Consider the following 26215-nt stretch of genomic DNA (forward strand, 5'->3'; position numbering starts at 1 on the left):
TCTTCATTTTCAACTTTGAGCCTGGGACCCAGGACCTCCCGTCCCTCTCCACTCTTAACACCTTGGGGTTTCTTCCTCTTCTTCCCTCCATGGTAGGAGGAGGTCAGGAAGAGGGAAGACAAACCTTCAAACCTCCTCCTTCTTCCAGCATTTCCTCCTGTATTCTGAGATGAAGGTCAAATGTGATGTCTCTTAAAAAAGTACCGGGAGGCTGGGCACAGTGGGTCACGCCTGTAATCCTGGCACTTTGAGGAGGTCAAGGTGGGTGGATCACCTGAGGTCAGGAGTTCGAGACCAGCCTGGCCAACATGATGAAACACTGTCTCTACTAAAAATACAAAAATTAGCCAGCCATGGTGGTGCCCACCTGCAGTCCCAGCTGCTCGGGAGGCTGAGGCAGGAGAATCGCTTGAACTCCAGAGGTGGAGGTTGCAGTGAGCTGAGATGGTACCACTGCACTCCAGCCTGGGTGACAGAGAGAGACTCTGTCTCAAACAAACAAAGCACCTGGAATGCTTTGTGAGCCAAACCCACCTTCATCCTTGACTCTTCCTTAGTCCAACCACTGACCTCAACAGAGCCTGGCCTCTGGCCACGGGAACTATAAAAACAAAAACAAAAACAAAACAAAACAAAAAAAACAAAAACACACACACACAGACACAAAAGGGCTGTCCCTGCTGCCACCACACTGAGCTAAGGAGGGGCCCCAGAGCAGGGGAGAAGTGTTGCTGGCAGTCTATGTTAGAGCTTTGCAAGTATTTTTCTAGATAGCAGTTGCATTCTATAATTCATCATTCAACAAATATTTGTTAAAGTCTACTGTGTAGGCCAGATACCTTTCTAAATGCTAGAGACAGAGCAGTGAACAAACAGACACAAATCCCTGACCTCATGGAGTTTACATTACAATAGGGAGAGGCAGACAATAGCAAAAATTAAACAAGTAAAATATACAGTATGTCAGATGCTAATACATACTATAGGACAAAAAGTAAGCAGGTTGTGGGGAAAATAAAGCAGGAATGTGGGAAGGAGAAGGTGGTTTGAGGATGGGAGCATGGTGTTTGATAGGGTGGTCAGGGAAGTCCCCACTGAGAAGGTGAAAAAGATATGTAGAAAGTGAGAGAACAAAGCATGCATTTCAGGTAGTGCGGAGAGTGGTGGAAGCTAAGGTTGGAGAGGCAACAGTGGGAGTGGCGACAGATGTATTGGGACTTGTATGACATGCTGAAGACTTCTGAATGAGGCAGAAAGCTACAAGGTGGCTGTGGATAGAGGAGAGGAGTAACCTGAGTTATCCTTTATATTCTGTTCCAGCTTCTGCATTTAAAATAGTCTGTAGTGTGGAAGGGGTGGAAGCAGAGAGAATGATGGCGGCTTGCAATAGGGCAGTGTTTATCCGTCTGTTTTTAAAAATTACTAACCCCTAAGGAGCCTTTTTAGATTTTTTGTTCCTAATTGCCTTCCCCTCTGCCTTATCCCGCTCCATGCCATTTTAATGCCTCAGGTATGAATTATTAAGTGTATCCAATTATATACTACATGCATATCTGTGCTTTCTGCACAAAAAGAGTAAAATGGATTCATGTTCCCTCCAAGAACTAATTTGTACCCCTTTGGGGGCAATATCTTCTCTGTTGAGATACACAGATGAGGGTGGTAATACTAGGGTATGACACCTGTTCATTTGCCTTTCTTTCCTAAGAGTTTGCAATTATAAAAATTAAGTGCCCTGGAAGAAATTCTATATATATGGCTTTATCATTCAGTACATGGCCGTAGAAACATAAAAGTGTCTAGCTAGTCTTTTTTTTTCAAAATGCATGTTTTTTTTTTTTTATGTCTTAATGACAGCCCTAGTTTCATTCTTTTATATTGAAAAGCCTGAGATGGTATTAAGTTTTTATCATGCGTAAACCACAATGGTGAGAATTCAAAGAAAGGAGTCCTAAAAGATGTGAAATATCTCAAAAAAGAAATGATTCCAAATGATGTTTAGAAAACGTGTGAAATATGCACATGCACGTGTATGTGTAGGGGCTGGGTGGGTGTGTGTCTTGCCTTTTCTCTTGGAATTAATTTACCACATTTAGTTAGAAAGCTCTATATATGCAAATTAGTATCTCTGAGGATCATTAAAACACAATGGTTGCTGGGTTTTAGGTTTTATTCTACTTTAATTTTTAAGTAACTTGGGGCTTTCTAACAAAAAAGCTGGCTGTTTATCTTTTTTTTTTTTTTTTTTTTTTTTTTTGAGACAGGGTCTCGCTCTGTCACCCAGGCTGGAGTGCAGTGGTGCAATCACAACTCACTGCACCTCAACCTCCTGGGCTCCAGAGATCCTCCCACCTCAGCCTCCCGAGGAACTTGGACTATAGGCATGACCCATCACACTCAGCTAATTTTGTATTTTTGGTAGAGATGGATTTTGTCATGCTGCCCAGGCTGGTCTTGAACTCCTGGACTTCAGCAATCCACCTTCCTCAGCCTTTCAAAATTCTGGGATTACAGGAGTGAGCCACTTGTGCCTGGACATACCTTTTTTTAAAAAACAAATCTAACAAATGAGTTTCAGCACCTTTACTGCTAAAAGTTGAAATGAATATTATGCTGTTGACAGGTAGTAGAAGACGAGATGTGATTAAGAGCATTGTCAAGATACCTCACCTGGATTTACTAATAACAGCTACTCAGAAAGGATTAATAACAGTTTTTAATAACCAGGTAATTTCTTTTTCTTTTGTTAACTGAATGACTCATTTTACAATAACCAGGTAATTTAAAAGCTTGGATTTCTCCTTCCCTCCCTCCCTTCCTCCCTTCTTTCTTCCCTCCCTCCCTTCCTTCCTTCCTTCTTTCCTCCCTTCTTTCCTTCCTTCCTCCCTCCCTCCCTCCTTCCTTCCTCTCTCCTCCCTTCTTTCCTTCCTTCCTTCTTCCCTTTCTCCCTCCCTTACTTCCTTTCTTCTTCCCTCCCTCCCTCCCTCCTTCCTTCCTGTTTCCTTCCTTCCCTCCCTTCCTCCTTCCTTCCTCCCACCCTCCCTCCCTTCCTCCTTCTTTCCTTCCTTCCTTCCTCCCTTCCTCCCTTCCTCTCTCTCCTCCTCCCCTCCTCTCTTCTTCCCTCCTCCCTCCTCCCTTCCTTTTCTCTCTTTTGGCTTGTCTCTGCATTATGCATATGTATCAGGTACGGTGGAAACCATAAATTATATTTTAGAGTTATTCCAAAAACTAAGCCCAAATATTTAGTAATGAGGAGATTGCTCTGCCCTGTGGCAATTCTTTGAAACTGGTGACTGCATTTGGCATTGTTCCTCAGGGTGTCATATGGAACCATGTGGCATCAACACAATTAAAAGATGATCCTGGATAATATCTCAGTTAAAATCAGAAACACTGACAAGCCAAGTGATTAATAAAAGGTCCCATCAGGAACTTTGAACTTGAAATAAAAATTAATTGCTCAAATTCTAGCCCTACTGTTTTGCTAATTATGTCATTAAGTAGGGAGCTTAGTGAGCCACTTATAGTTTTCACATCTCTCTTTTTACATCTGTAGAATGAGGACAATAAAACCTGCCTCCCTCAAAGGATTGTGGTGAGGGTCAAATGAGAGAACGAGTGTAGAAACACTTTGTGAACAATAAACTCCTACATGAATGTAAGGCTTTGCTATTAGCAATGTCCTTTCTAAAGTTGTAAGTTTTGGATTTTCACTTTAATGGAATATGTTACAATATACCCTACGTAATATTTTGCTATGAAAATAAAAGATGAATCTTTGGTGTTAATTATTTAAAAAATCCTAATGATTAGTTCATTTCCAACTAGAAACAACCTTTGTGCAAGTAAAATACCTTTGAAATAATCATTATGTGATTAAAATTTTATCATAATTTTCAGTTCTTCAGTAATCTCCAGCTCAGGGAATCTTTCAGAAGTTGAAGTCACAGACAGCCAGATTCTGTCAGAGGAGGGGCTGTGTGGGCCCTGGAGGTGGTGCAGTGAGGGATGCAGAGTGTGGGCGTGGAGTCTGGGCTCCAGCCTCGCACTAACACTTACAGCCGTGCGTGTTATTTAATATCTGCATGCCCTGGTTCCTCCTCCCGAATCATAGACCTTCTTTCTTGCTGTTAAGTGAGTTAATACTCATGAAGTGCTTAGCATCATTAGAGTTCCTCAGTAAATGTGGGCAATTGCTATAATAAACAAATAATGTGAAAACAAAAATGAATTTGCCTCATTTAAATATTAAAACCTTCTCGATCTTTTTCTCTTGGTGCATTATTTCCCTTCTCTGTTGTTACCTTTATTACCTCAAAAACAGAACTAAGATGGTATCTAAAAAATAATAGGAGAAGGAAAATAATTGTGTGCATACTAAGATATTCAGAATGATGTGAAATAAGTCAGGTGGCATTATCACATTTCCAGAGATGCTTCACAAACATGCACATACACACAAAAGCTTACAGATGGGCACATGTATACTCACAAACGTGCAAACACATATGTTTTTTATAAGATAATGTAACTGCCTGTAATCCCAGCACTTTGGGAGGCCGAGGCAAGCGGATCACGAGGTCAGGAGATCGAGACCATCCTGGCTAACACAGTGAAACCCCGTCTCTACTAAAAATACAAAAAATTAGCCGGGCGAGATGGCGGGCGCCTGTAGTCCCAGCTACTCGGGAGGCTGAGGCAGGAGAATGGCGTGAACCCCGGGGGGCGGAGCCTGCAGTGAGCCAAGATTGCGCCACTGCACTCCAGCCTGGGCGACAGCGAGACTCTGTCTCAAAAAAAAAAAAAAAAAAAAAGATAATGTAACTGGAGAAAAAAATGGCTAAAAAATTAATGGTTTTGTTTTGTTCTTGTTTTTTTGTAGAAACAGGGTATCGCTGTGTTGTCCAGGCTAGTCTTGAACTCGTGGTCTCAAGCCATCCTCCCACCTCAGGGCCTCCCAAATTGCTGGGATTACGGGAGTGAGCCACGCCCAGCCCAAAATTAATTATTTTAAGATTTGATACAGCAGGAATAAATATTGTTTTGATTGTTGCAAGCCTTATAAATATGACACATCATGTGAAAAAAGTTAAGCTGGAAGTGTAGGTCACAGGAGTAATTTATTAAAAGGTAGCCATTAACAACTCAAAATATCTTGGATTAATTCATAATTTAGGCTCTATCTGAAGTACAATAAATATAGTTCAGGATTTTCTTGGTGATATAAACATTAAGTGTTGTTAATAAAAGTAAATTTTTAGTATCTTACCAAAGTAAGAAATTAAAAATTCAAAATATATCTATAAGGATTATGAAACTTTTAAAGAAGCTGAGAGGACTTTAAACAGGTGACTTCCACTAAAGATATATATAAAGAAAGAGAAGCAGAAACCACAGGTGTTCCATTCTGCTACTCACCGGTTTTCTCACAGCGATGTATTTTTTCCATCTAGAAGTCAGTCCCGGGTTAGAAAAGCCTTTTTGAACTCTTCAGATGAAAGACAGTCTGTGGGTAGCCATGACTAACAGCTTTAGTGATCTCTCTGATCTACCTTCTCTGTTTCACATAATCTGTTTCTTCTGGGCCGCTGTTTCCTAGATACTTCTCAAGGCCACCTGAGCATGTAAAAGAAACAAGGTCATTGAAATACTTCAACTACTTGCCTTCATCTTGGGAGCAATTTCCATGCCACAAGAGTATGAAAGGCTGCTCATATATACACTAGCTCTCTGCATGGGATAAATCTGTGGTTCTTAACTGGTAGAGTACCCAATGCATGATATTCACTCAATAGGTGCTTACTGAATAAAAGAGGAGGCCCACTGGGTAAAATGTTCTTTTAAGTCTCAACTTGGAGAGATAACTTTAAATGAAACAATGGTAGTTCTTCTCCATCACTCTATTAAATATTGATCTATTTAGCATTCATGTAACTACTCTTGCCGTTGCTGTTAGATTATTTTGCATTCCTATTTTTTTGGCATCAAATGTTGCTCCACACAACTAAAAAAAATGTGATGTAGTTTGCATAAAGAAGGAAGAAAATGATTAGTGAAGTGTAAGACTCTTAACAGCACAGTCACCAGGTTTAACAATGAGCCACAGAGGTATAAGCCTTGCTCACAGCAAAAAGTGTGCATTATTCCGCAGAGCTAGACGTTTCAGAAGGAAAAACAGGGAGGAGACTTACGGAAGGTAGAATGACAACTGAGATTAAACCAAGAAGATACTGTGTTGTTTTAGAGTCAGCATTCTCATCTTTAATGGTAGTGCCAACTAGGTTTCATTATTCTCTTCCTTTGTTCATAGATGACAGTTCAGACCAGCACCAATGTTACAGTAAGTACACTTTAAAAATTCCTAATTAAGTCAAAGTTAGGGCTATGATGATGGTTCCTTCACAATTAATTAAAATCTCAATGAAGTACTGAATAGGCTCTGGGTGTATGTTTCATATATTATAAATTTATGTTTACCGACTAGGATCAAAACTAAGCCTTGAGCAACAGCAAAGAGGACCCAGGTCTTGCTTTCTGGAGTTAAACTGAGTGCAGAGAATTGCTTGGAAACTGGTTACTCCTTGGAAGCTTCAATTTAAAAGCTTCTGAGTTTTTCTGAGCATCTGCTATTGGAGAATGTAAAGAATGGACACAACCCAAGTTGTAAGAACAAGGAGGTAGCCCATGGAAATAATTAGAAAATATTTTTATTTTAAAGTTGAAAATAACATTAAAAATTTGAGTATAATTTTGTGATTTATTTAATCCACATCATTAATCGGAATAGTAATTACAGCAGATGTTGTAAAGCTACAGTGACTTGCTTGCAGAATCTCATTATGGATTTATGAGAGCTGGGAGAATGCTGGACTTTTTCATTGCTTGCATGCACTGAATACCCTGAACTACAAAGGAGGGAGCCATGCTGCCTGGCAAAGGAGTCTGGATTCTCTGTAAACTTCTGAACCTCCATTTCTTTTTTTTTCTTTTTCTTTTTTTTTTTTTTTTTTTTTAGTAAAGACGGGGTTTCACCGTGTCAGCCAGGATGGTCTCAATCTCCTGACCTCGTGATCCACCTGCCTCGGCCTCCAAAAGTGCTGGGATTACAGGCGTGAGCCACCGCGCCCGGCTGTGTGTGACTTTTAAAATGTGTTTTCCTTTTTGTTTTCTTTTATTATTATTATACTTGAAGTTTTAGTGTACATGTGCACAACGTGCAGGTTTGTTACATATGTATACATGTGCCATGTTGGTGTGCTGCACCCATTAACTCGTCATTTAGCATTAGGTATATCTCCTATATATACCTCCCTCCTCCCCCCACCCCACAACAGTCCCTGGTGTGTGATGTTCCCCTTCCTAAGTCCATGTGTTCTCACTGTTCAATTCCCACCTATGAGTGAGAACATGCGGTGTTTGGTTTTTTGTCCTCGCGATAGTTTGCTGAGAATGATGGTTTCCAGTTTCATCCATGTTCCTATAAAGGACATGAACTCATCATTTTTTATGGCTGCATAGTGAACCTCCATTTCTTAAACTGAAAAAAAAAAAAAAAGAAAGCCAACGCTGGAATTTCTAACAGGTTTTACAGAAAGTTGGAGGCCATGCCTGAAATACATGTAGCACTCATAAATGGAAGCTTATGTTTCTGTTCAGAAGTGTGTTGTTGATATTACAGATCCTAGCCATGCCAGCTTGGTGTCTTTAGGTAGGACACAAGAAATTCTCCTTGGTCTCCACTTATCATGGACCAGGTAATTACTAAGGTCTTTGTTTTCTAGCATGGGGACAGGGCTGAGAGCTCACTTAATCAGTTCCCTAAATCTAGTCTCCTACTGCCCATGTGAAGAAGCAGTCTCACAGCAGTGAATAGTGAACAAAGATGCTCCACCAACTGCTGTGTGCTTCCAGGGAGCAATCCTATCACCAACTGAATCATTCTCCAGCTGACAGTACTGAGAAAATCAGGGTAAGGGTGAAAGGGGAAAAGATGGGAGCCTGTATCCAAGACACTCAGACAGGATGTACTGCAAGGCTTCTCGTAATAAGGCAGCAAAATGGGGCTTTTAGTGTGACTAACCTGCTCTTTGGTAACCATCACCAGGTCACAGAAGGAAATGCATTATATCCCCCAATTCTCTGCTTTTCTATCAGGACACCTCCTGGATTACAGGGTGTGATTACCTCTTGCAGCTGAAACGAATCGTAGCCACAACCGAAAGGACCATTATTGTCTGGGATTATAAAGCTCAAGGGAGCGGCCAGGTATTGTGCCAAGAGAAATACTCAAAGAAATGAGATTGTCTTTTCAGTAGTGGTATGATATGAGCAATCCACTTTCTCTACTGAACAACAGTTTCTTTATCTATAAAATGAGAGGATTTAAGTAAGTAATCTCTTAGATCAAGTTCAGAATGTATACTCTCTAATTAAAAGGGACTATTCTTTTCATTTAGTGTATATTTAGTTCAGTGGGGGTTGGGTTGTTTTTGAGGGAGGGAGTAATTCCTTTCTTCTTTTATGCCCTTCTCTGAATCCAAGTATTATCTTTCTTTGGGTATACTCATGTGATCAAGTTCAAATCTTTTCTCCCAAGTCCAGCTTCATTAGGTAAGAAAATTACTAAAATCAAATGTCTAAGTCTGGCAAAAACATCTAACGAGGCAGCCCTTCAGTGGCTGAGATGTTACCACTTAACTAATCTATAGTATTTATTGAGCATTTGCAGACACTTAGAAGTAAGGATTATGTTCTCTGCACTCAAACAAAACTCAGTCTTGAAGTTCCTCATGAATAAACATAATATATAATATGATGATACAGCAAATTATACTGTGCAATGGGGACTTAGGGAGGGTGAGATCACTGAGCACCGAGGTTACTTAAAAATGTCTTCAGGAAGCAGACTGACTTCGAAGGACATGGAGGATTAAGAAATAAATTAACCTTCCTTCATGCCTTGCTTGTTCCTAGCCTTGGTAAAAAAAAAACTAACTTTCTTCTGCTATTTGTTTATAATGTTGTAACCAACTAGTGATGCTAGAATAATTTTAAAGACAGAAGCTTGTTGGTCAACGTACTTTATTATGTGCTATGTTATAGACCAGGTTTTATTAATTTCCAAATCCCTAAACTCCAAGATCCTGAACTTTGATCATAACCTCTTCTCCTAACACTGTTCTGTTTTCACTCTTGCTTCTCAATCCAATAGAAGCCTTTAGTTCCTTGAAAACATCATGTTCCAGTCTTCACTCCCCCTCAACTCTTCTCTTCTTCCCTTCTTGCCTACACCCTCCGGGGGTATCATCTGAGCTTGTCAGCTTCACCCTTCATTCTCTTCAATCTTTGTCCTTCAACCTGGAGAGATGCCCTAGCCCTTCTCTGCTCCGTCACAGTGGCTAAGCACTGCTGAAAAAAACCAGTGCTATTTGGCACAATTACGAACTTGGGGTTTGCAGACTCGGCTGGGCTCTCAGTGGCTTCCATCAATCTCTTTCTGGCCCTAACCAACTCACTGGACCATTTCTTGTAAGTCATCCACAATTTCAGTATTATTCTCAGGCTTCTCCCTCTAGTAGATGGACCTGCACTCTATTTTCCTGCAAAAACTGAGTCTACTATCAGACTTGTCCTCTTTCAAATTCCAGTGCTTTCACCTACAGATTTAACGGGAAACCACATCTTACTTTTGTCCTCTCTCTGAAGGCAAAATATCCTTGCATTTGACACCCCCTCCCCTCCTGTCTCAGCCAGGACAAGGCTCTACAGCTTCCTCTCTCTCTCTCTCTCTCTTTAAAAATTGTTTAAATTTTTTTATTTCCATAGGTTTGGGGGGAACAGGTGGTGTTTTATTACATGAGTAAGCTCTTTAGTGGTGATTTGTGAGATTTTGGTGCACCCATCTCCCGAGCAGTATACACTGAACCCAATTTGTAGTCTTTTATCCCTTACCCAAAGTCCATTGTGTTATTTTTATGCCTTTGCATCCTCAAAGCTTAGCTCTCTCTTATGAGTGAGAATATACGATGTTTGGTTTTCCAATCCTGAGTTACTTCACTTACAATAATCGTCTCCAATCCCATCCAGGTTGCTGTGAATGCCATTAATTCATCCCTTTTTATGGCTAAGTAGTATTCCATTGTATATATATATACCACAGTTTCTTTATCCACTCGTTGATTGATGGGCATTTGGGTTGGTTTCACATTTTTGCAATTGTGAATTGTGCTGCTATAAACATGAGTGAGCAAGTAGCTTTTACATATAAGGACTTCTTTTCCTCTGGGTAGATGTCCAGTAGTGGGATTGCTGGATCAAGTGGTAGTTCTACTGTTAGTCCTTTAAGGAATCTCCACACTGTTTTCCACAGTGGTTGTGCTAGTTTACATTCCCACCAGCAGTGTAGAAGTGTTCCCTTTTCACTGCATCCACACCAACATCTATTATTTTTTGAGTTTTTGATTATGGCCATTCTTTCAGGAGTAAGATGGTATCTATCATATTGTGGTTTTGATTTGCATTTTCCTGATCATTAATGACGCTGAGCATTTTTTTCCATATTTTTGTTGGCCATTTGTATATCTTCTTTTGAGAACTGTCTATTCAGGTCCTTAGCCCACTTTTTGATGAGATTTTTTTTTCTTGCTAATTTGTTTGAGCTCCTTGTAGATTCTGGATATTAGTCCTTTGTCAGATGTATAGATTGTGAAGATTTTCTCCCACTCTGTGGGTTGTCTGTTTACTCTGCTGGCTTCTTTTTGCTGTGCAAAAGCTCTTTAGTTTAATTAAGTCCCAGCTATTCATCTTTTTATTGCATTTGCTCTTGGATTCTTGGTCATGAAATCCTTCCCCAAGCCAATATCTAGAAAGGTTTTTCCAATGTTATCTTCTAGAATTTTTATAGTTTCAGGTCTTAGATCTAAGTCCTTGATCCATCTTGAGTTGATTTTTGTATAAGGTGAGGGATGAGGATCCAGTTTCATTCTCCTACATGTGTCTTGCCAATTATCCCAGCACCATTTGTTGAATAGAGTGTCCTTTTCCCACTTAATGTTTTTGTTTGCTTTGTTGAAGATAAGTTGGCTGTAAGTATTTGGGTTTATTTCTGGGTTCTCTATTCTGTTCCATTGATCTATGTGCCTATTTTTATACCAGTACCATGCTATTTTGATGACTATGGCCTTATGGTATAGTTTGAAATCAGATAGTGTGATGCCTCCAGATTTGTTCTTTTTGCTTAGTCTTGCTTTGGCTATGCAGGCTCTTTTTTGGCTCCATATGAATTTTAGGATTTTTTTTTTCTAGTTCGGTGAAGAATGATTTCACTCTCCTGCTAGACTCCTTCCTCTCAACCTCCTCTTAATCTTCCTCTCAATCAATTCAGGTCCCAGATCAAATGTCACTTTCTCTGGCCATGGGACCTGATGTGGCCTTTTCAGTCACTGTGTATCAGAGCACTATAATTTATTTCCTTAAATGCACTTCTACCAGAATGGTAGCTCTACAAAGTCAGAAACTGTCTTGTTCATCATTGCACAGTCGTGCTGCAATAGTTCTTGGCGCACAGAAGGAATATATAGATAAATGTTTGTTGACTGAACAAATTTATAGAGACTGAATCCTGGAAGAGCAATAGCTGTATAACTTAGTGGCCCCATTCAGTAGTACAAAATAAGCTTGACAAATGCTAAATATTTCTGAAGAAACTTGGATGGTAGGATAATTTTTCGTCTGGTGACTCCTTGGGACTTTGATATTTGATTTTCCTGTTTGCCACCCAGTTTTATGTCAATAGTCTGGCAACACCTGAACCTTGTAATGCTTACTTTAATATTTTCTTACAAATCCAAAAAAAGGGCCATTTACAGTCACGCATCAGAAAAATCTCATTACTTATTGACCCAGGGGTAGGCACTCTACTCCTTTCTCCACAAAACACCCAAAATAACAATGTTGGGCTCACAGCGAGTGTTCTATAACTTTTATTTGGTTAACTTTTTTTTCTCAAATTATTTTATATGACAGGTGTATCTGCAATAAGAAACATCGGAAAGTGAAATTTTTGTCAAATAATAGGAGAAATATTTATTGAACAGAGCAAAGTAGCAATTCATTAAGGTCATTTTTCTGTTTCTAGGAAAATTATTTTGTCATAAAGCCAGTGGATCACTGCCTCCTGTGTGTGTGTGTGGTGCCTCTGCCTGACCATCTCTGCCGAGATGACATCCTCTTGGGGGATGATGGGGGTTTTGTGAGCAGATTCACAGTCAACAGTGATGACTTTGGAATAAAGCAGGCAAAATTCATAAGAAAATTACAAAATCAGGTCTTAGACTCAAAGAACTTTAAAAGGTAAGAGTATCATATGGTTAATTTAATTCTTTTAATAATTATAGTCTTTTGCAAGTAAGCTTTATGGTAAAAAGTGAAAAATGAGATTTAAATTATAGAAAATAAGAAATTAAGACAAAATTAAAGTTATATAAACAATTAATTATAGTCATTGTTCATGTATACACACACACACACACACACAAAGTGAAATGCTTCTGGCCTCAAGAAACTGTCAGTGTAATAGCTCCTAATTTAAGTGCTACTGACAACTAAAACTTATAGGTACTTGAGTAGATTGAAAAGTTAAATGAAAAAATTAAATCGTGAAAAAAACTATAAAAGATACATGTGACTAGTTACTAGCACTTGAATATAGGAAAAATTCTAAATATAAAAGCAATGGATATAGAATTAAAAAAAAGTTTGACAGATTTGACTATATACAAAATAAAACCTCTGGACATCAAAAGATAGTATTTTAAAAGCAAACTGGAATAAATATTTATGACAAATATGACAGACAATGGGTTGATATTTTTAATAGGCCTTAGAGTTCAATTAAAAGATATAATCCTCCAAGAGAAAAATGAGCAAAGGTCATGAACATGTAGTTCACAAACATGTGCACACAGTACAAATGGTCAATAAATATTTCAAAGTGATCATCAGAAAAAAATGTTAACAATAATTATCCCCTACTGATAATTATTGTCTTCCTTATAATTGCAATGTCTTTAAAGTTTTTGAGAAAGGTATGTATTACTTTTATTAGCCGAAAAACCTACATTTTATATTAAATGGTCTTCCTTATTTATCAAAGAAGTACAAGTTAAAATCAGATACAATTTTTCACTTATAAAATCAGAAATGATTAAAAATGGGGAAGACGCTGTGAGCTGGGCATTCTCACATTAGGTGGTGGCAAAAGTATGAGTTGGATCCACTTTTCTGGAAAGAATTTCGGAAGCTGCATCAAGTGCCTTCATAACCATTAATACATTGGGACTTGGTATCCCTATCTTCAAAAATATAAGTATGGTTATCACAGCTTCGCCTTGCCTTGCCTTTCTTTGCTTTTTTGACGGAGTCTCACTCTGTTGCCCAGGATGGAGTGCAGTGGTGCAGTCTCGGCTCACTGCAACCTCCGCCTCCCGGGTTCAAGCGATTCTCCTGCCTCAGCCTCCTGAGTAGCTGAGATTACAGGCACGTGCCACCACGCCAGGCTAATTTTTGTATTTTTAGTAGCAACGGGGTTTCACCATGTTGGTCAGGCTGGTCTGAAACTCCTGACTTCGTGATCCGCCCGCCTTGGCCTCCCAAAGTGCTGGGATTACAGGCTTGAGCCACCGCGCCCGGCCCACAGCATTATTTCTGATGGTAAATTATCTACTGTCCAACAAAAGGGGAATGATTAATTTAGATATTAATCATTTACATAAATAATCCAGGTATATAAATATATAATATAAACATAAATGATATATAATATATTTATATATAAAATACATTTTTGTCCAACACCTAAAATACTTCAGATTTCAAGGATGTTCAGTAAATCACAGTATAACCATATGTCATGCACCCATTTAATTGTTTTGAAAAATATTTAATAGCATGAAAAGTGTTTATGACATAATGTCAAGTAAAAATTATTTATCTTTCAACGTATGAATTTGGGGGATAAAAAAATTTTAATTTAATTAATTTTTTATGTATATATGAATCCAGTCTTATAAATATATATGTATGTGTATTTCTACTTAGAAAAATATTTAGTATAAGTATCCAAAACTTTAATAAATGATTTCTATAGGACTTCAAAGAGGTGATTTTTAAAATTTTATTTGCTTTCTAAATTTTGTACAATGAACATTTTTTCCTTATAGTTAAAGACATTAAAAAATGGATTATACTTTGTTATTATGTAACAAATACTTTATCCCAGAGTTAGAATATGCAATTAAAAGCTCATTACAACTGATACTACGTGGAATTAAGAGTAGTCCTATTGCTGGAACCCTAAGAATGATACAATAAAATTAACTGGCTCCATTTTCCATCCTTCACATATAAGCAGTATTACTTAGTCCCAACAAAGAATTAGACCTCATGGAGGACTTCCCCAATCTGTGATGTGCTGCTCTATATACTATTAAGCATTTCATTCTAGTTATGCTAGGCTCTTAGAATAGATGCTGAGACATGAATCTGCTTTTTATTAATATGTGTGCCACCTGTCAGAAAATTCCATGTCTTGTTTTTCAGTCCCTGTTTTCATTAGATAGATATGTGAAAAATGAGATTTAGAAATCTGAGGAAGTTAAGGAATCTGGGTACGGTTAAACGAATGCTAATTCACGTTAGTTCTTGTGGTTATTATATTCATGTAGATGATTTAATGATGCAGATGATTTAAATCATTCAAGACTGCGGTGTATATATAGGCTGAGTGTTGCGGCATTTTCTTACACGAAGAGATCTTCAAACCTCACCAGAATGAAAAGTATTAAGGCCAAAGAGATAATTAAATTCTGGAGATATCATACAAGTTTTCCTGCAGCTGACATCCATAGAATTCATTCTTGCTGAATGGGTGGATATGGGGGTAGTAAACACTGATATGCAAACCATTATACAAATTAAAGAAAGAAGTAGCCAGCATCCAGAGTTCAAACACATCTGGCATGAGAATAGAAAGCTCCCTCTCCACTCTGTTTAATGTCATATTGTAGAACTTTCATGCCTTGAGCTGTAAACATTTCTATTCCTCAACTAGAATTTAAACAATTTGGTGACAAGAATTTTTACCTTAATCATCCTTGTGTCCTTAGTACCTGGGATGCAGTAGGTGTTCAACAGATGTGAATGAGGAGACAAGCCATTAAATATTGGTAAATATAACACCATGAAGACAAGAATTTTGAGGCAGAGGTTTTGTCTGTAACCTTAAGCCCCACATTCAAATGTTTTGTGAGCTGATGGCCAACAATCTGACAAGGAATATTATCACTATCCCCCACTCCGCTTCACCAGTGATCTGAGATTTTACATTACCCAGTACTTCAGTTTGAAAAGTATTAATGGAAAATATATTTTCAAATGAATTGATTCAAATAAGATATAAAAGAATACGAAGCATACTGCTCCATTTGGATCATTAGAAATTTTCTAGTAAAATAAAATTCATAGTGCCATTATTGAATTGGGATTCTTCTAGATTATTCTTTTAATTCTGAATTCACAGCTCAAATTTTGATGAGTCTTTTAAAGTTACTTTTCCATTTTAAGTATGCTTGATTGTAAATAAACAGTTAAAAGTGGGCCAGGTGCAATGGCTCACGCCTGTAATCCCAGTACTTTGGGAGGCCGAGGCAGGCAGATCACCTAAAGTCAGGAGTTCGAGACCAGCCTAGCCAACATTATGAAACCCCGTCTCTACTAAAAATACAAAATTAGCCAGGCATGGAGGTGCACACCTGTAATCCCAGTTACTTGGGAGGCTGAGGCAAGAGAATTGCTTGAACCCAGGAAGCAGAGGTTGCAGTGAGCCGAGATCGCACCACTGCACACTCCAGCCTAGGCGAGAGAGCAAGACTCCATCTAAAAAAAACAAAAAAAACGGTGTTATAATGCATTGGGCTGTATTCTACATTCGGGTTCAGCACAATTTAGTTACAGTCAAAATAAATTGCTGAATAGAAACTTACATTATACGTTTGTGTGTCTAACATAAATCTCCCCTGCCTTTCTTAATCCCCAGTGTTAAAAGGAAGCTACATAATGACTGGGTTATGAAAATTAGATATATTTCGGCCCTAAATTGTTTTGGATCCTGCTCCTTAGACAGTAATCATTCATTAGTTTTGGAATCCTTGAAGAGACTCGAGGATAATTTGTAAGTACAGTAATTTATATACATGAACAGTCTGTGAATTTCAAACTTTTTACAATGATAAAACCATGACAGCTTTGAAACTTTCAAACTGGCTTTAAAAAAATCGGACATTAACTATTCCATTTGTTTGGGAAGGTTAATTAGGTTTCTCAGGAAGAAATTGAAGCCACTTATGCAAATTTGAACATGATGTGTCCTAACATCAACTGTGCTCATTTGTTGTTTATTTCTATCATCTACTGAAATTAATCAATACGAGTGCATCTATAACATATTTCAAAATATAGTTCTGTTGGTAAAACTTTATAATTTTAAAATCAGTCTTACAGGTCAGTTGGCTAACGAAGAGCTTGTGACTATGATCTGTAGACCAGTCATCATGTTTCATGTGCAATATATAAGTTGGCATTCTCATAGAAAGGTTCATTTGAATATTGTCTTATTTTCAATCTGGTTAAATATGTATTAATAACTAGAAAACCGTTATTGTATCTTAATTTGGGGTTTTATAATTGCATTGAGATGTATGCTACAACATGAATGAATATCAAAAACATTAAGCTGAATAATAGATGCCAGACAAAAAGACTGCATATTGTATGATTCCATTTATATGTAATATCAAAAAAGGGCACATTTATAGAGACAGAAAGCACATCAGTGGTTGCCTAGGACTGGTGGTAGAAGCAGGGATCCCAAATGGGCACAAGGGGACTTTCTGGGGTGATGAAAATGTTCTAAACTTATTGTGGCGACTGTTGATTGTTACACAATTCTCTAAATTTACTAAAAATTATTGAGTTGTACTCTTACAATGAGTGAATTTTATGACATGCAAATGTTATGGTACCTATTGGGGTATTACATACCCTAATAAAGATGTCTCAGAAAAGCTCATTGGGACTCCTGGCTGCCTTCCAGTCTGGCATGTAAAGAGCTTGGAAGTTGCCATTCCATCCTAACAAGTAAAAACGTTAACAAACTAAAAAATAAATAATTTTCTTAGATCCATCAGAGACGTAAGGTCACAAGGCAGTTTTGTTGCCCCCACATTGGAGAGATAGAGGGGCAAACACTGACAATCACAACTTACTGGAGCAGAAATTCACGGGCAGGAACCCCGTGAATAACTAGTATAGGGCAGGAAAACCTAAATTGTAATGGACAAGTGCTCAGCATGGACAATTTTAGAGTTAAAAATTCCAGGGGTGCCCAGTCATAGGGGCCCCTAGGCATTTGTGAGTTTTACTTCCAGGAGTTCAACAGATTCTTAAAGTGAGTATCAGTGAAAAATTCTCTCGCTTCTGGCAGAGGGGAAGGAAAAGGCACCATGTTGAAATGTGCCAGAACATGTTCTTTCCAAGGTCTGCCCTCAAGAGAAACTATGTTATCACAGTCTAAGCTATTGGAACTTTGTCAGGGAATAACTCACAGAGGGAAGGAAAATATCCACTCTAACCTCTGGTCGCACCTAAGAGGCAGGGTGAGGAAGACTGAGAAGAACTTGTGAAATTCACAATCCAGACACACAGGCTCATCAAAAGAACAAGACTTACTCACAGGATTCACCTTCCCCCACAGCTTACCAACATGTTACTAATGGCCTATTTATAGCAGTTCCCTTTACCCAGTAAATCATGTCCAGCTATCAAGAAAAAAATTACAAGGCATACTAAAAGGCACAAAACAGATTGTCAGAGTGATCAAAAAACAAGAGCCAACTATATGCTGTCTATGAGAAACACACTTTAAATATAAAGACACATATAGGCTAAAAATAAAAAGATGCAGAAAGATATACTATGCTAAAACTTATCAAAATAAAGCAGAAGAAGCTATGCTAGTTTTATATAGAACAGATATCCGTGCAAGGAAAATTATCAGGGATAAAGAAGGGCATTACATAATGATAAAGGGGTCAATTCTTAAAGATGCCCTGACAATCCTTAATGCGTATGCACCTAACAACAGAGCATCAAAATTAATGAGGCAAAAACTAAAACTGCAAGAGACAGAACAAGCATCAGAATCAGATGCAGACATGGCAGGGAGGTTGGAATTATCAGAATGGGAATGTAAAACAACTATAATTAACAGGCTAAGGGCTCGGATAAAGCAGGCAGCAGACAAGAACAGACGGGCATTGTAAACAGAGAGATGAAAATTCTAAGAATAAAAAATTCTAAAGATCAAAAACACTGATAGAAATGAGTAACGCCTTTGATGGGCTCATTAGTATACCAGATATAGCTGAGGAAAGAATTTATAGAAGATTCAAAAACAGAAAGCAAAGAGGAAAAAAACTGAAAAAACAAAACAAAACAAAACAAAAACCAAAACCAAAAAAAAACCATAGGATATCCAAAAACTGTGGGAAACTGTGAAAGGTATAACATATGTGTGATGAGAACACCAGAAGAAGAAAGGGAGAAAGGAAGAAAAGGAACATTTGAAGTAATGACTAAGAATGTCCACAAATTAAAATGAGACACCAAACCCCAGATCCAGTAATATCAGAAAACACCAAGAAGGATAAATGCCAAAAAATAACTATACCTAGGCATATCATGTTCAAACAGCAGAAAAGTAAACATAAAGAAAAAAACTGGCTGGGCGCAGTGGCTCACACCTGTAATCCTAGGACTTTGGGAGGCCAAGGTGGGTGCATCATAAGGTCAGGAGTTAGAGATCAGCCTGACCAACATGGTAAAACCCCGTCTCTACTAAAAATACAAAAATTAGCTGGGCGTGGTGGCGCACGCCTGTAATCCCAGCTACTCAGGAGGCTGAGGCAGGACAATCGCTTAAACCTGGGAGGCGGAGGTTGTAGTGAGCTGAGATCGCACCACTGCACTCCAGCCTGGGCAACAGAGGGAGACTCTGTCTAAAAAAAAAAAAAAAAATTTGAAATGAGCCAGAGGGGAAAAAAACAACTTATCTGTAGAAAAGCAAAGACAAGAATTACTTGTGATTTTTCCTCAGAAATCATAAGCAAGAACAGTTGAGTGAAATATTTAAAGTGTTAGAAGACCTACCAGCCTAGAATTCTGTATACTGTGAAATTACCCTTTAAAAGTGAAGGAGAAATAAAACTGTCTCAGACAAACAGAAATTGAGGAAATATGCTATCAGTAGACCTGCCTTTCAAGAAAGGTTAAAAGAATTTCTTCAGAGAGAAAGAAAAGCCGTAAGTCAGAAACTTGCATCTATATAAAGAAAAGAACAGCATCAGAGGAAGAAAAAGTAAAGGTAAAATACAAATTGTTATTTTTGTTATTCTTAACTTTTCTAACAGATAATTTGTTCAAATAATAATGACAGCAATGTATTCAATTATATACACAATATACACACATATAAACATGTATGTATGTATATACGGTATATTTGCTATGTGTAAGCAAAATAAATGACAGCAATAATACAAATAATGGAAGGAATTAGGATTTTTATTTATTTTAATATACTTGTACTGCCTTTGTAGTACAGTGTTACTTGACAGTGGACTTGGATTAGTTGTAAATGTATATTGCAAATGATAGGTCAACCACGAAAAATTGATTTTTAAAAAATGTGTAACATATTCTAAGAAAATAGAGAAAATGAGGCCGGGTGCAGTGGCTCATGCTTGTAATCCCAGCACTTTGGCAGGCCAAGGCGGGCGAATCACGAGGTCAGGAGATCGAGACCACGGTGAAACCCCGTCTCTACTAAAAATACAAAAAATTAGCCGGGCGTGGTGGGGGGCGCCTGTGGTCCCAGCTACTCGGAGAGGCTGAGGCAGGAGAATGGCATGAACCCAGGAGGCGGAGCTTGCAGTGAGCCGAGATTGCGCCACTGCACTCCAGCCTGGGCAACAGAGCGAGACTCCGTCTCAAAAAAAAAAAGAAAAAGAAAATAGAGAAAATGAGATCATGTAAAGTGTTTATTTTAAAACACGAAAGGCAGAAAAAGAGTAAAAGACAAAAATAGAAACAAAGAAAAGGAGCAATTAATAGAAAACAGTCACAAATATAGTAGATATTAATCCAACTATGTCAATAATTACTTTAAAAGTCAATGGTCTAAATACACTAGTTAAGAGACAGAGATTGTCAGAGTGATCACAAAACAAGACCTAACTCTATGTTGTCTATAAGAAACCCACTTTAAATATAATGGCACATATAGATTGAAAGTACAGGGATAGAGTAAGATATACCATGCTAACACTTATCAAAAGAAAACAGGAGTTACTATAAAAACACTTAGCAAAGTAGGAATAGAGGGAACATCATCAACTTGTAAAAAACATCTACAAAAAACCTCCAATTAACATCATCTATAGTACTGGACAAACAGTTTTCCCACTAAGATCAGGTATAGCATGTTTGTGCAATACAAGGTTATTGTATACAAGTCAATAACTTTCCTATATCCTAACAATTAACAAGTGGCATTTTAAATTAAAAACATAGGCTGGGCACAGTGGCTCATGCCTGTAATCCCAGCACTTTAGGAGGCCAAGGCGGGCAGATCACCTGTGGTCAGGAGTTCAAGACCAGCCTGGACAACATGGTGAAACCCCGTCTCTACAAAAATACAGAAATTAACCAGGCATGATGGCGGGTGCCTGTAATCCCAGCTACCTGGGAGGCTGAGCTGGGAGAATTGCTTGAACCCAGGAGGCAGAGGTTGCCATGAGCCGAGATCACGCCATTGCATTCCAGCCTGAGCAACAGAGCAAGACTCCATCTCAAAAAAAAACAAACAAACAACAAAACAAAACAGAAACACAATGCCATCTACATTAGCATTTGAGAATGAAATACTTAGGTATAAGTCTAACAAAATATGCAAGATCCAAATGAGGACAACCATAAAACTCCAATTAAAGAAATCAAGGAATTAAATGAAGAGATATTCCATGTTCATGAATAGGAAGACTCAATATTGCCAAGATACCAGTTTTTCCCAACTTGATATGTAGTCAATGTTATCTCACCCAAAATTCAGAAAGTTATTTTGTGAATCTTGACAAGTTCATTTTAACATTTATATGGAAAAGCAAAAGGTCTTGAGTATTCAACACAATAATGAAGAGGAAGAAAAATATCATAGGTCTGACAAGTCAAGACATAAAGCTATAGTAATAAAGACAGTGTGGTATTGTGAAACAGTGGAAAAAATAGATCAACAAAGCAGGAATAGACCCACATAAATATAGTCAACAGATCTTTGACAAAGGAGCAAAGGGAATATAATGGAGTAAGATATTCTTTTTAACAAATGGTTCTGGAACAAAGAAATAATTGATAAGCTGTACTTCATTAAAATTGAAACCTTCTGCTCTGCAAAAGACATTGCCAAGAGAATCAGAAGACAAGACACACAGACTGGAAGAAAGTATTTGCAAAAGACATATCTGGTGAAGGACTGTTATCCAAAATATACAAAAAATTATTTCAACTTTATAGTAAGTAAACAAACAACCCAATTGAAAAACAGACAAAAGATCTGAACAAATACTAAGATATACAGATGGGAAATAAGCATAAGAAAGGATGCAAAACACTTTAAGTCATGAAGGAAATGTAAATTAAAATAAAATACCAGTACATACATATTAGAGTTGTCAAAATCCAGAACACTAACACCACCAAATGCTGGTGGGATGTAGAGCAAAAGGGACTCCCATTCATTGCTGATGGGAATGCAAAATGGTGCAGCGACTTTAGAATTCCGCTTGACAGTTTCTTAAGAAAATGAAACATACCGTTACTACATGATCCAGCAGTCATACTACTTAGTATTTACCCAAAGAAGTTGAAAACTTATATTCACACAAAAATCTGTACATGGATGTTCATAGCAGCTTTATTCATTATTGCCAAAACTTGGAGGCAACAAAGAAATCTTCAGTAGTTGAATGGATAAACAGACTCTGGTAATCCAGATGATGGAATATTAGTCAGTGCTAAAAGGAAATGAGCTATCAAGCCATAAAAAGACATGGAGGACCCTTAAATGCATATTAGTAAGTTAAAGAAGCCAAACTGAAAAGGCTACATACTGTATGATTCCAATTATATGACATTCTGGAAAATGTAAAACTGTGGAGACAGTAAAAAGATCAGTGGTTTCCAGGGCTTTGAGGGGAGGGAGGGAGCACAGAGAATTGTAGGGCACTGAAACTACTTTGTATGATACTGTAATGGTGGATACTGTCATTACACACGTATCAAAATCTATGGAGTGTACAACACCAACTGTGAACCCTAATGTAAACTATGGACTTTGGTTTATAATAATGTGTCCATTATTATAACCAATGTACCACTGTCGTGTGGGATTTTGATTTCGGGAGAGACTGTGCATGTGTGGGGACAGGGAGTATATGGGAAATCTCTGTGCCTTCCCCTCAGTTCTGCTGTGAATCTAAAACTGTTCTGAAAAATAAAATCTATTTTAAAAATGTGCTGAGCTACAAACAAGAATCTGACTTGTTGCAATAACAACAGTCATATTATTCAGATTTAGCTTTAAGGATGAGCATAAACCTATCTAAGAAAAAGATTGGTTAAAACATATAACCCTTCTCTGGTGATTTAATTCCATTATTAACAATTTATTTTCAAAACCCTAATAAATTTTTCTGAATTTCAGCTTTTTAATCTAAAAAATAGGTGAGTCGAAATGAGATTGATTGTTAGCTACAGAACTTGGTCTCCTTCCCCACCTTTACATTTAGAGAACAACTAAAAGTAGTACTAGGAAAAATGGTGAGTAGCCTGTCCCCCTAACAACATGCATGATGTCCTTTAGGTGCTCTTGAGTTGTTTAAATGAAATTCACACAAAAAAAGAGTCACAAAAAATAGCCTCTGCATATACAGACTTAGAATTCCTTTAAATTCTGAGGTTTTTAATTTAAGCAATGAAATAACAGAATTAGAAATTTAATGGAAGAACAGCATATCACATCTCTAAGATGTGATTTTTTCTAAGATGTGATTTTCTTGAAAATTGTAGACTTCATGAAAGATACTTTTTTTTCACTCATTTAGAAAGGACGAAATATTTATTTTGGTGTATAACATATTGCACTGAGAGACAAATTAAAAACCCTTCACAGCACATTAAAAACAATTTCATTTCTTGACACCAGATTGGATTCCACAAATATCATTTATATGGCATAATTAATTGCATAGTTTCTTTTAGTTTCTGTAATATAATTAACTGCTAGTGATTATACTCTTGCATTTTAAAGGAGTGCATTTCTGAAACATTTAATTAAGAAATACATGCAAGTTTATATCCAACGTGATTGCATCCTATGCTGGCAATTCATGATACATTCATAACCATAAAGGAACACTGTGAAAACATATGCAGATTGATATGCCCTTGTAGTCCTACAGAAGATATATTCTACTTCAACATCCAGAGAAAACATGTTCATTTCCAACATACACAAATCTATAGCCTCGATTTTACCAGGGCAAACATTTCTAGCACATTTACCAGGGTGATTATAGCAACTAATGTAGCAACCAGAAACCTATACAGGTCATACGTAGCTTTTAGTCCAGAAATATATCTGTTATCCAACAAATATTTAGTAAGTCACTATGGGATAAGCACTATGGACAATACAAATATATCTAAGCCATGACGCCTGCCTCTACATGCTTAAAATATAAGAGGTAAGATAAATACAGACATAAAGTCAGTGGTATGTTGAAGCCAGTTCATATTAGCTTATGAGAGTTGATTGTTAAAATTTCAGGAATTAGGCAAGCCTGTTGTTAAACATTGTCATCTTGGGATGTCAAACCTAAGCCAAAAACAATCAAACAAACAAACAATCACTGTCATCATTCAAAATTGAATTATGTAAGCTAATAATTCAATTATATAAAGAACAAAGGCAGTAAATACTCAAAATACGTCACTTCTTTTTTATTTATTACAATTTACCATTGTCTATGTTCTTGAGGGTTTTTTTTTTAATATCCTCAGAAAATACTACACAGTACAATGGTGCACAACTATATGTTTTTTTCCTAACTCCATGTTTAGAGATGTCACATTGGTAATTTGGAGGCAGCCAGGCTACCATATTTATAGCATGGAAAACAGCAAACTCTAAGTTGACCCACCCCGCTTTCCCTAGCTGCAACTGAATATTACACATTTACCAGCACACCATTGCATGGGATGATAATTATCAATGCAAAGCAGGATATATCAAAGATCAGTTGAATGGTTTAGAATTATAGGCACAGTAGAAGTTAAGAAAAGGGAGTAATAAATGATAGTTCTCAGCAAGCCTAAAGAGATAAGAACAAGAAATCTTATTTAGAGGACTATAAAAATAAACTTGGCAGTGATTTCATTAACAAGAAATGTTATAGCAGCCACAATAAACATACCAAGTCTGCATTTGGGGGGATGAAGTGGCTTATTTCTACTTTCTTAAAGAGTATCTTTATACTGGTGCATTTAATTGCCTATTGCCGATGCTAAGATTATAAAATAGAAATCAAGGCATTATTCTGAGACCAGACATAGTGGCTCAGCCTGTAATCCCAGCACTTCGGGAGGCCAAGGTGGCAGAATCACTCGAGCCCAGGAGTTCAAGACCAGCCTGGGCAACATAGGGAGATCCTGTCGCTACAAATAATTTAAAAATTAGCCAGATAGGGTGGCATGCGCCTGTGGTCCCAGCTACTCGGGAGGCTGAGATGGGAGGATCACTTTAGCCTAGAAGGTCCGAGGCTGCAGTGAGTGATGATCACACCACTGTACTCCAGCCTGCGGGATGGAACGAGACCCTGTATCAAAAAAAAAAAAAAAAAAAAAAAAGCATTAGTCTGAATAACACTGATAAGACCCTAACTTACAGCACCTAGAATTTTTTCTTTCAGAAAAAGTTCTCTTCAGAGAAAGTTCCTTTCTTTAACCTCCTCTTTTATCTTATCAGCTCTTGAACACTCTAACTCCCACTACAGCTACTCAATGACCTCAATGAAGTCTCAGATATCTTTGTTATTGGAAAGGGATCTGATCCTGACCCCAAGAAAAGGTTCTTGGACCTCACACAAGAAAGAATTTGGGGCGAGTCCATAGAGCAAAGTGAAAGCAAGTTTATTAAGAAAGTAAAAGAATAAAAGAATGGCTACTCCATAGGCCAGGCAGCGACATGGGCTGCTTGACCGAATACATGTATAGTTACTCCTTAATTATATGGTAAACAAAGGGTGGATTATTTCTGAGTTTTCTGGGAGAGGGGTGAGCAATTCCTGGAACTGAGGGTTTCTCCCTTTTCTAGACCATATAGGGTAACTTCCTGACATTGTCCTGGTGTTTGCAAACTGTCATGGCACTGGTGGGAATGTCTCTTAGCCTGCTACTGCATTATAATTTGCATATAATGAGCAGTGAGGATGACCAGAGGTCACTCTCATGGCCATCTTGGGTTTGGTGGGATTTGGCCGGCTTCTTTACTGCAAGCTGTTTTATGAGCAAGGTCTTTGGGACCTGTATCTTGTGCTGACCTTCTATCTCATCCTGTGACTAAGAATGCCTAAGCTTCCGTAAATGTAGCCCAGCAGGTCTCAGCCTTATTTTACCCAGCCCCTATTCAAGATGGAGTTGCTCTGGTTCATATGCCTCTGACACCTTGATCTCTTCATTATCTCAAATTTTGTCAGCCCTCTCCTCTACTTTCTTCCCTTCCTATTGACCTGGACCCCAGGTTAATCATCTGAGATAATATCTCACCAGCATTTTCTTGGCCTTGCATCCCTATCTGCTCACTGCATCTGATTGCAGAACCCCAACCCTTCTGTTAGCAGAGCCCTTAGCCTAGACTCCTAATCCCTTTACATGCCTTTGCTCTACTTCCTGTCTCATTTTCTCCAGTGACTATTCCAGGCTTCTGCCCCTTTCACTCTTCACTGATATCCTGTCCTCCTATATGATGACAAAACCTGGAGCCTCA

General features: G+C 37.9%; 1 protein-coding gene across 5 annotated transcripts in view; it reads left to right on the forward strand.

The window, feature by feature from the left end:
- Positions 1 to 26215, forward strand: part of WDR64 (WD repeat domain 64) — a 151496-nt gene that overhangs the window by 18550 nt on the left and 106731 nt on the right. For 4 of the 5 annotated variants that reach the window (XR_009210759.1, XM_032136345.2, XM_058430590.1 and 1 more), the window contains 5 exons: positions 2624 to 2727; positions 6311 to 6340; positions 8155 to 8265; positions 12137 to 12351; positions 16094 to 16228. Coding sequence is in view for 4 of the 5 variants with exons in the window: in XM_032136345.2 (XP_031992236.1) it covers positions 2624 to 2727; positions 6311 to 6340; positions 8155 to 8265; positions 12137 to 12351; positions 16094 to 16228 (595 nt within the window). In the remaining variant the exon portion in view is untranslated. The remainder of the gene's footprint in view (positions 1 to 2623; positions 2728 to 6310; positions 6341 to 8154; positions 8266 to 12136; positions 12352 to 16093; positions 16229 to 26215) is intronic. The other variant, XM_058430588.1, reaches the window with a different exon arrangement.

The sequence above is a fragment of the Hylobates moloch genome, unplaced genomic scaffold (genome assembly GCF_009828535.3).
Source record: "Hylobates moloch isolate HMO894 unplaced genomic scaffold, HMol_V3 SCAFFOLD_18, whole genome shotgun sequence".
Lineage (NCBI taxonomy): Eukaryota > Metazoa > Chordata > Mammalia > Primates > Hylobatidae > Hylobates > Hylobates moloch.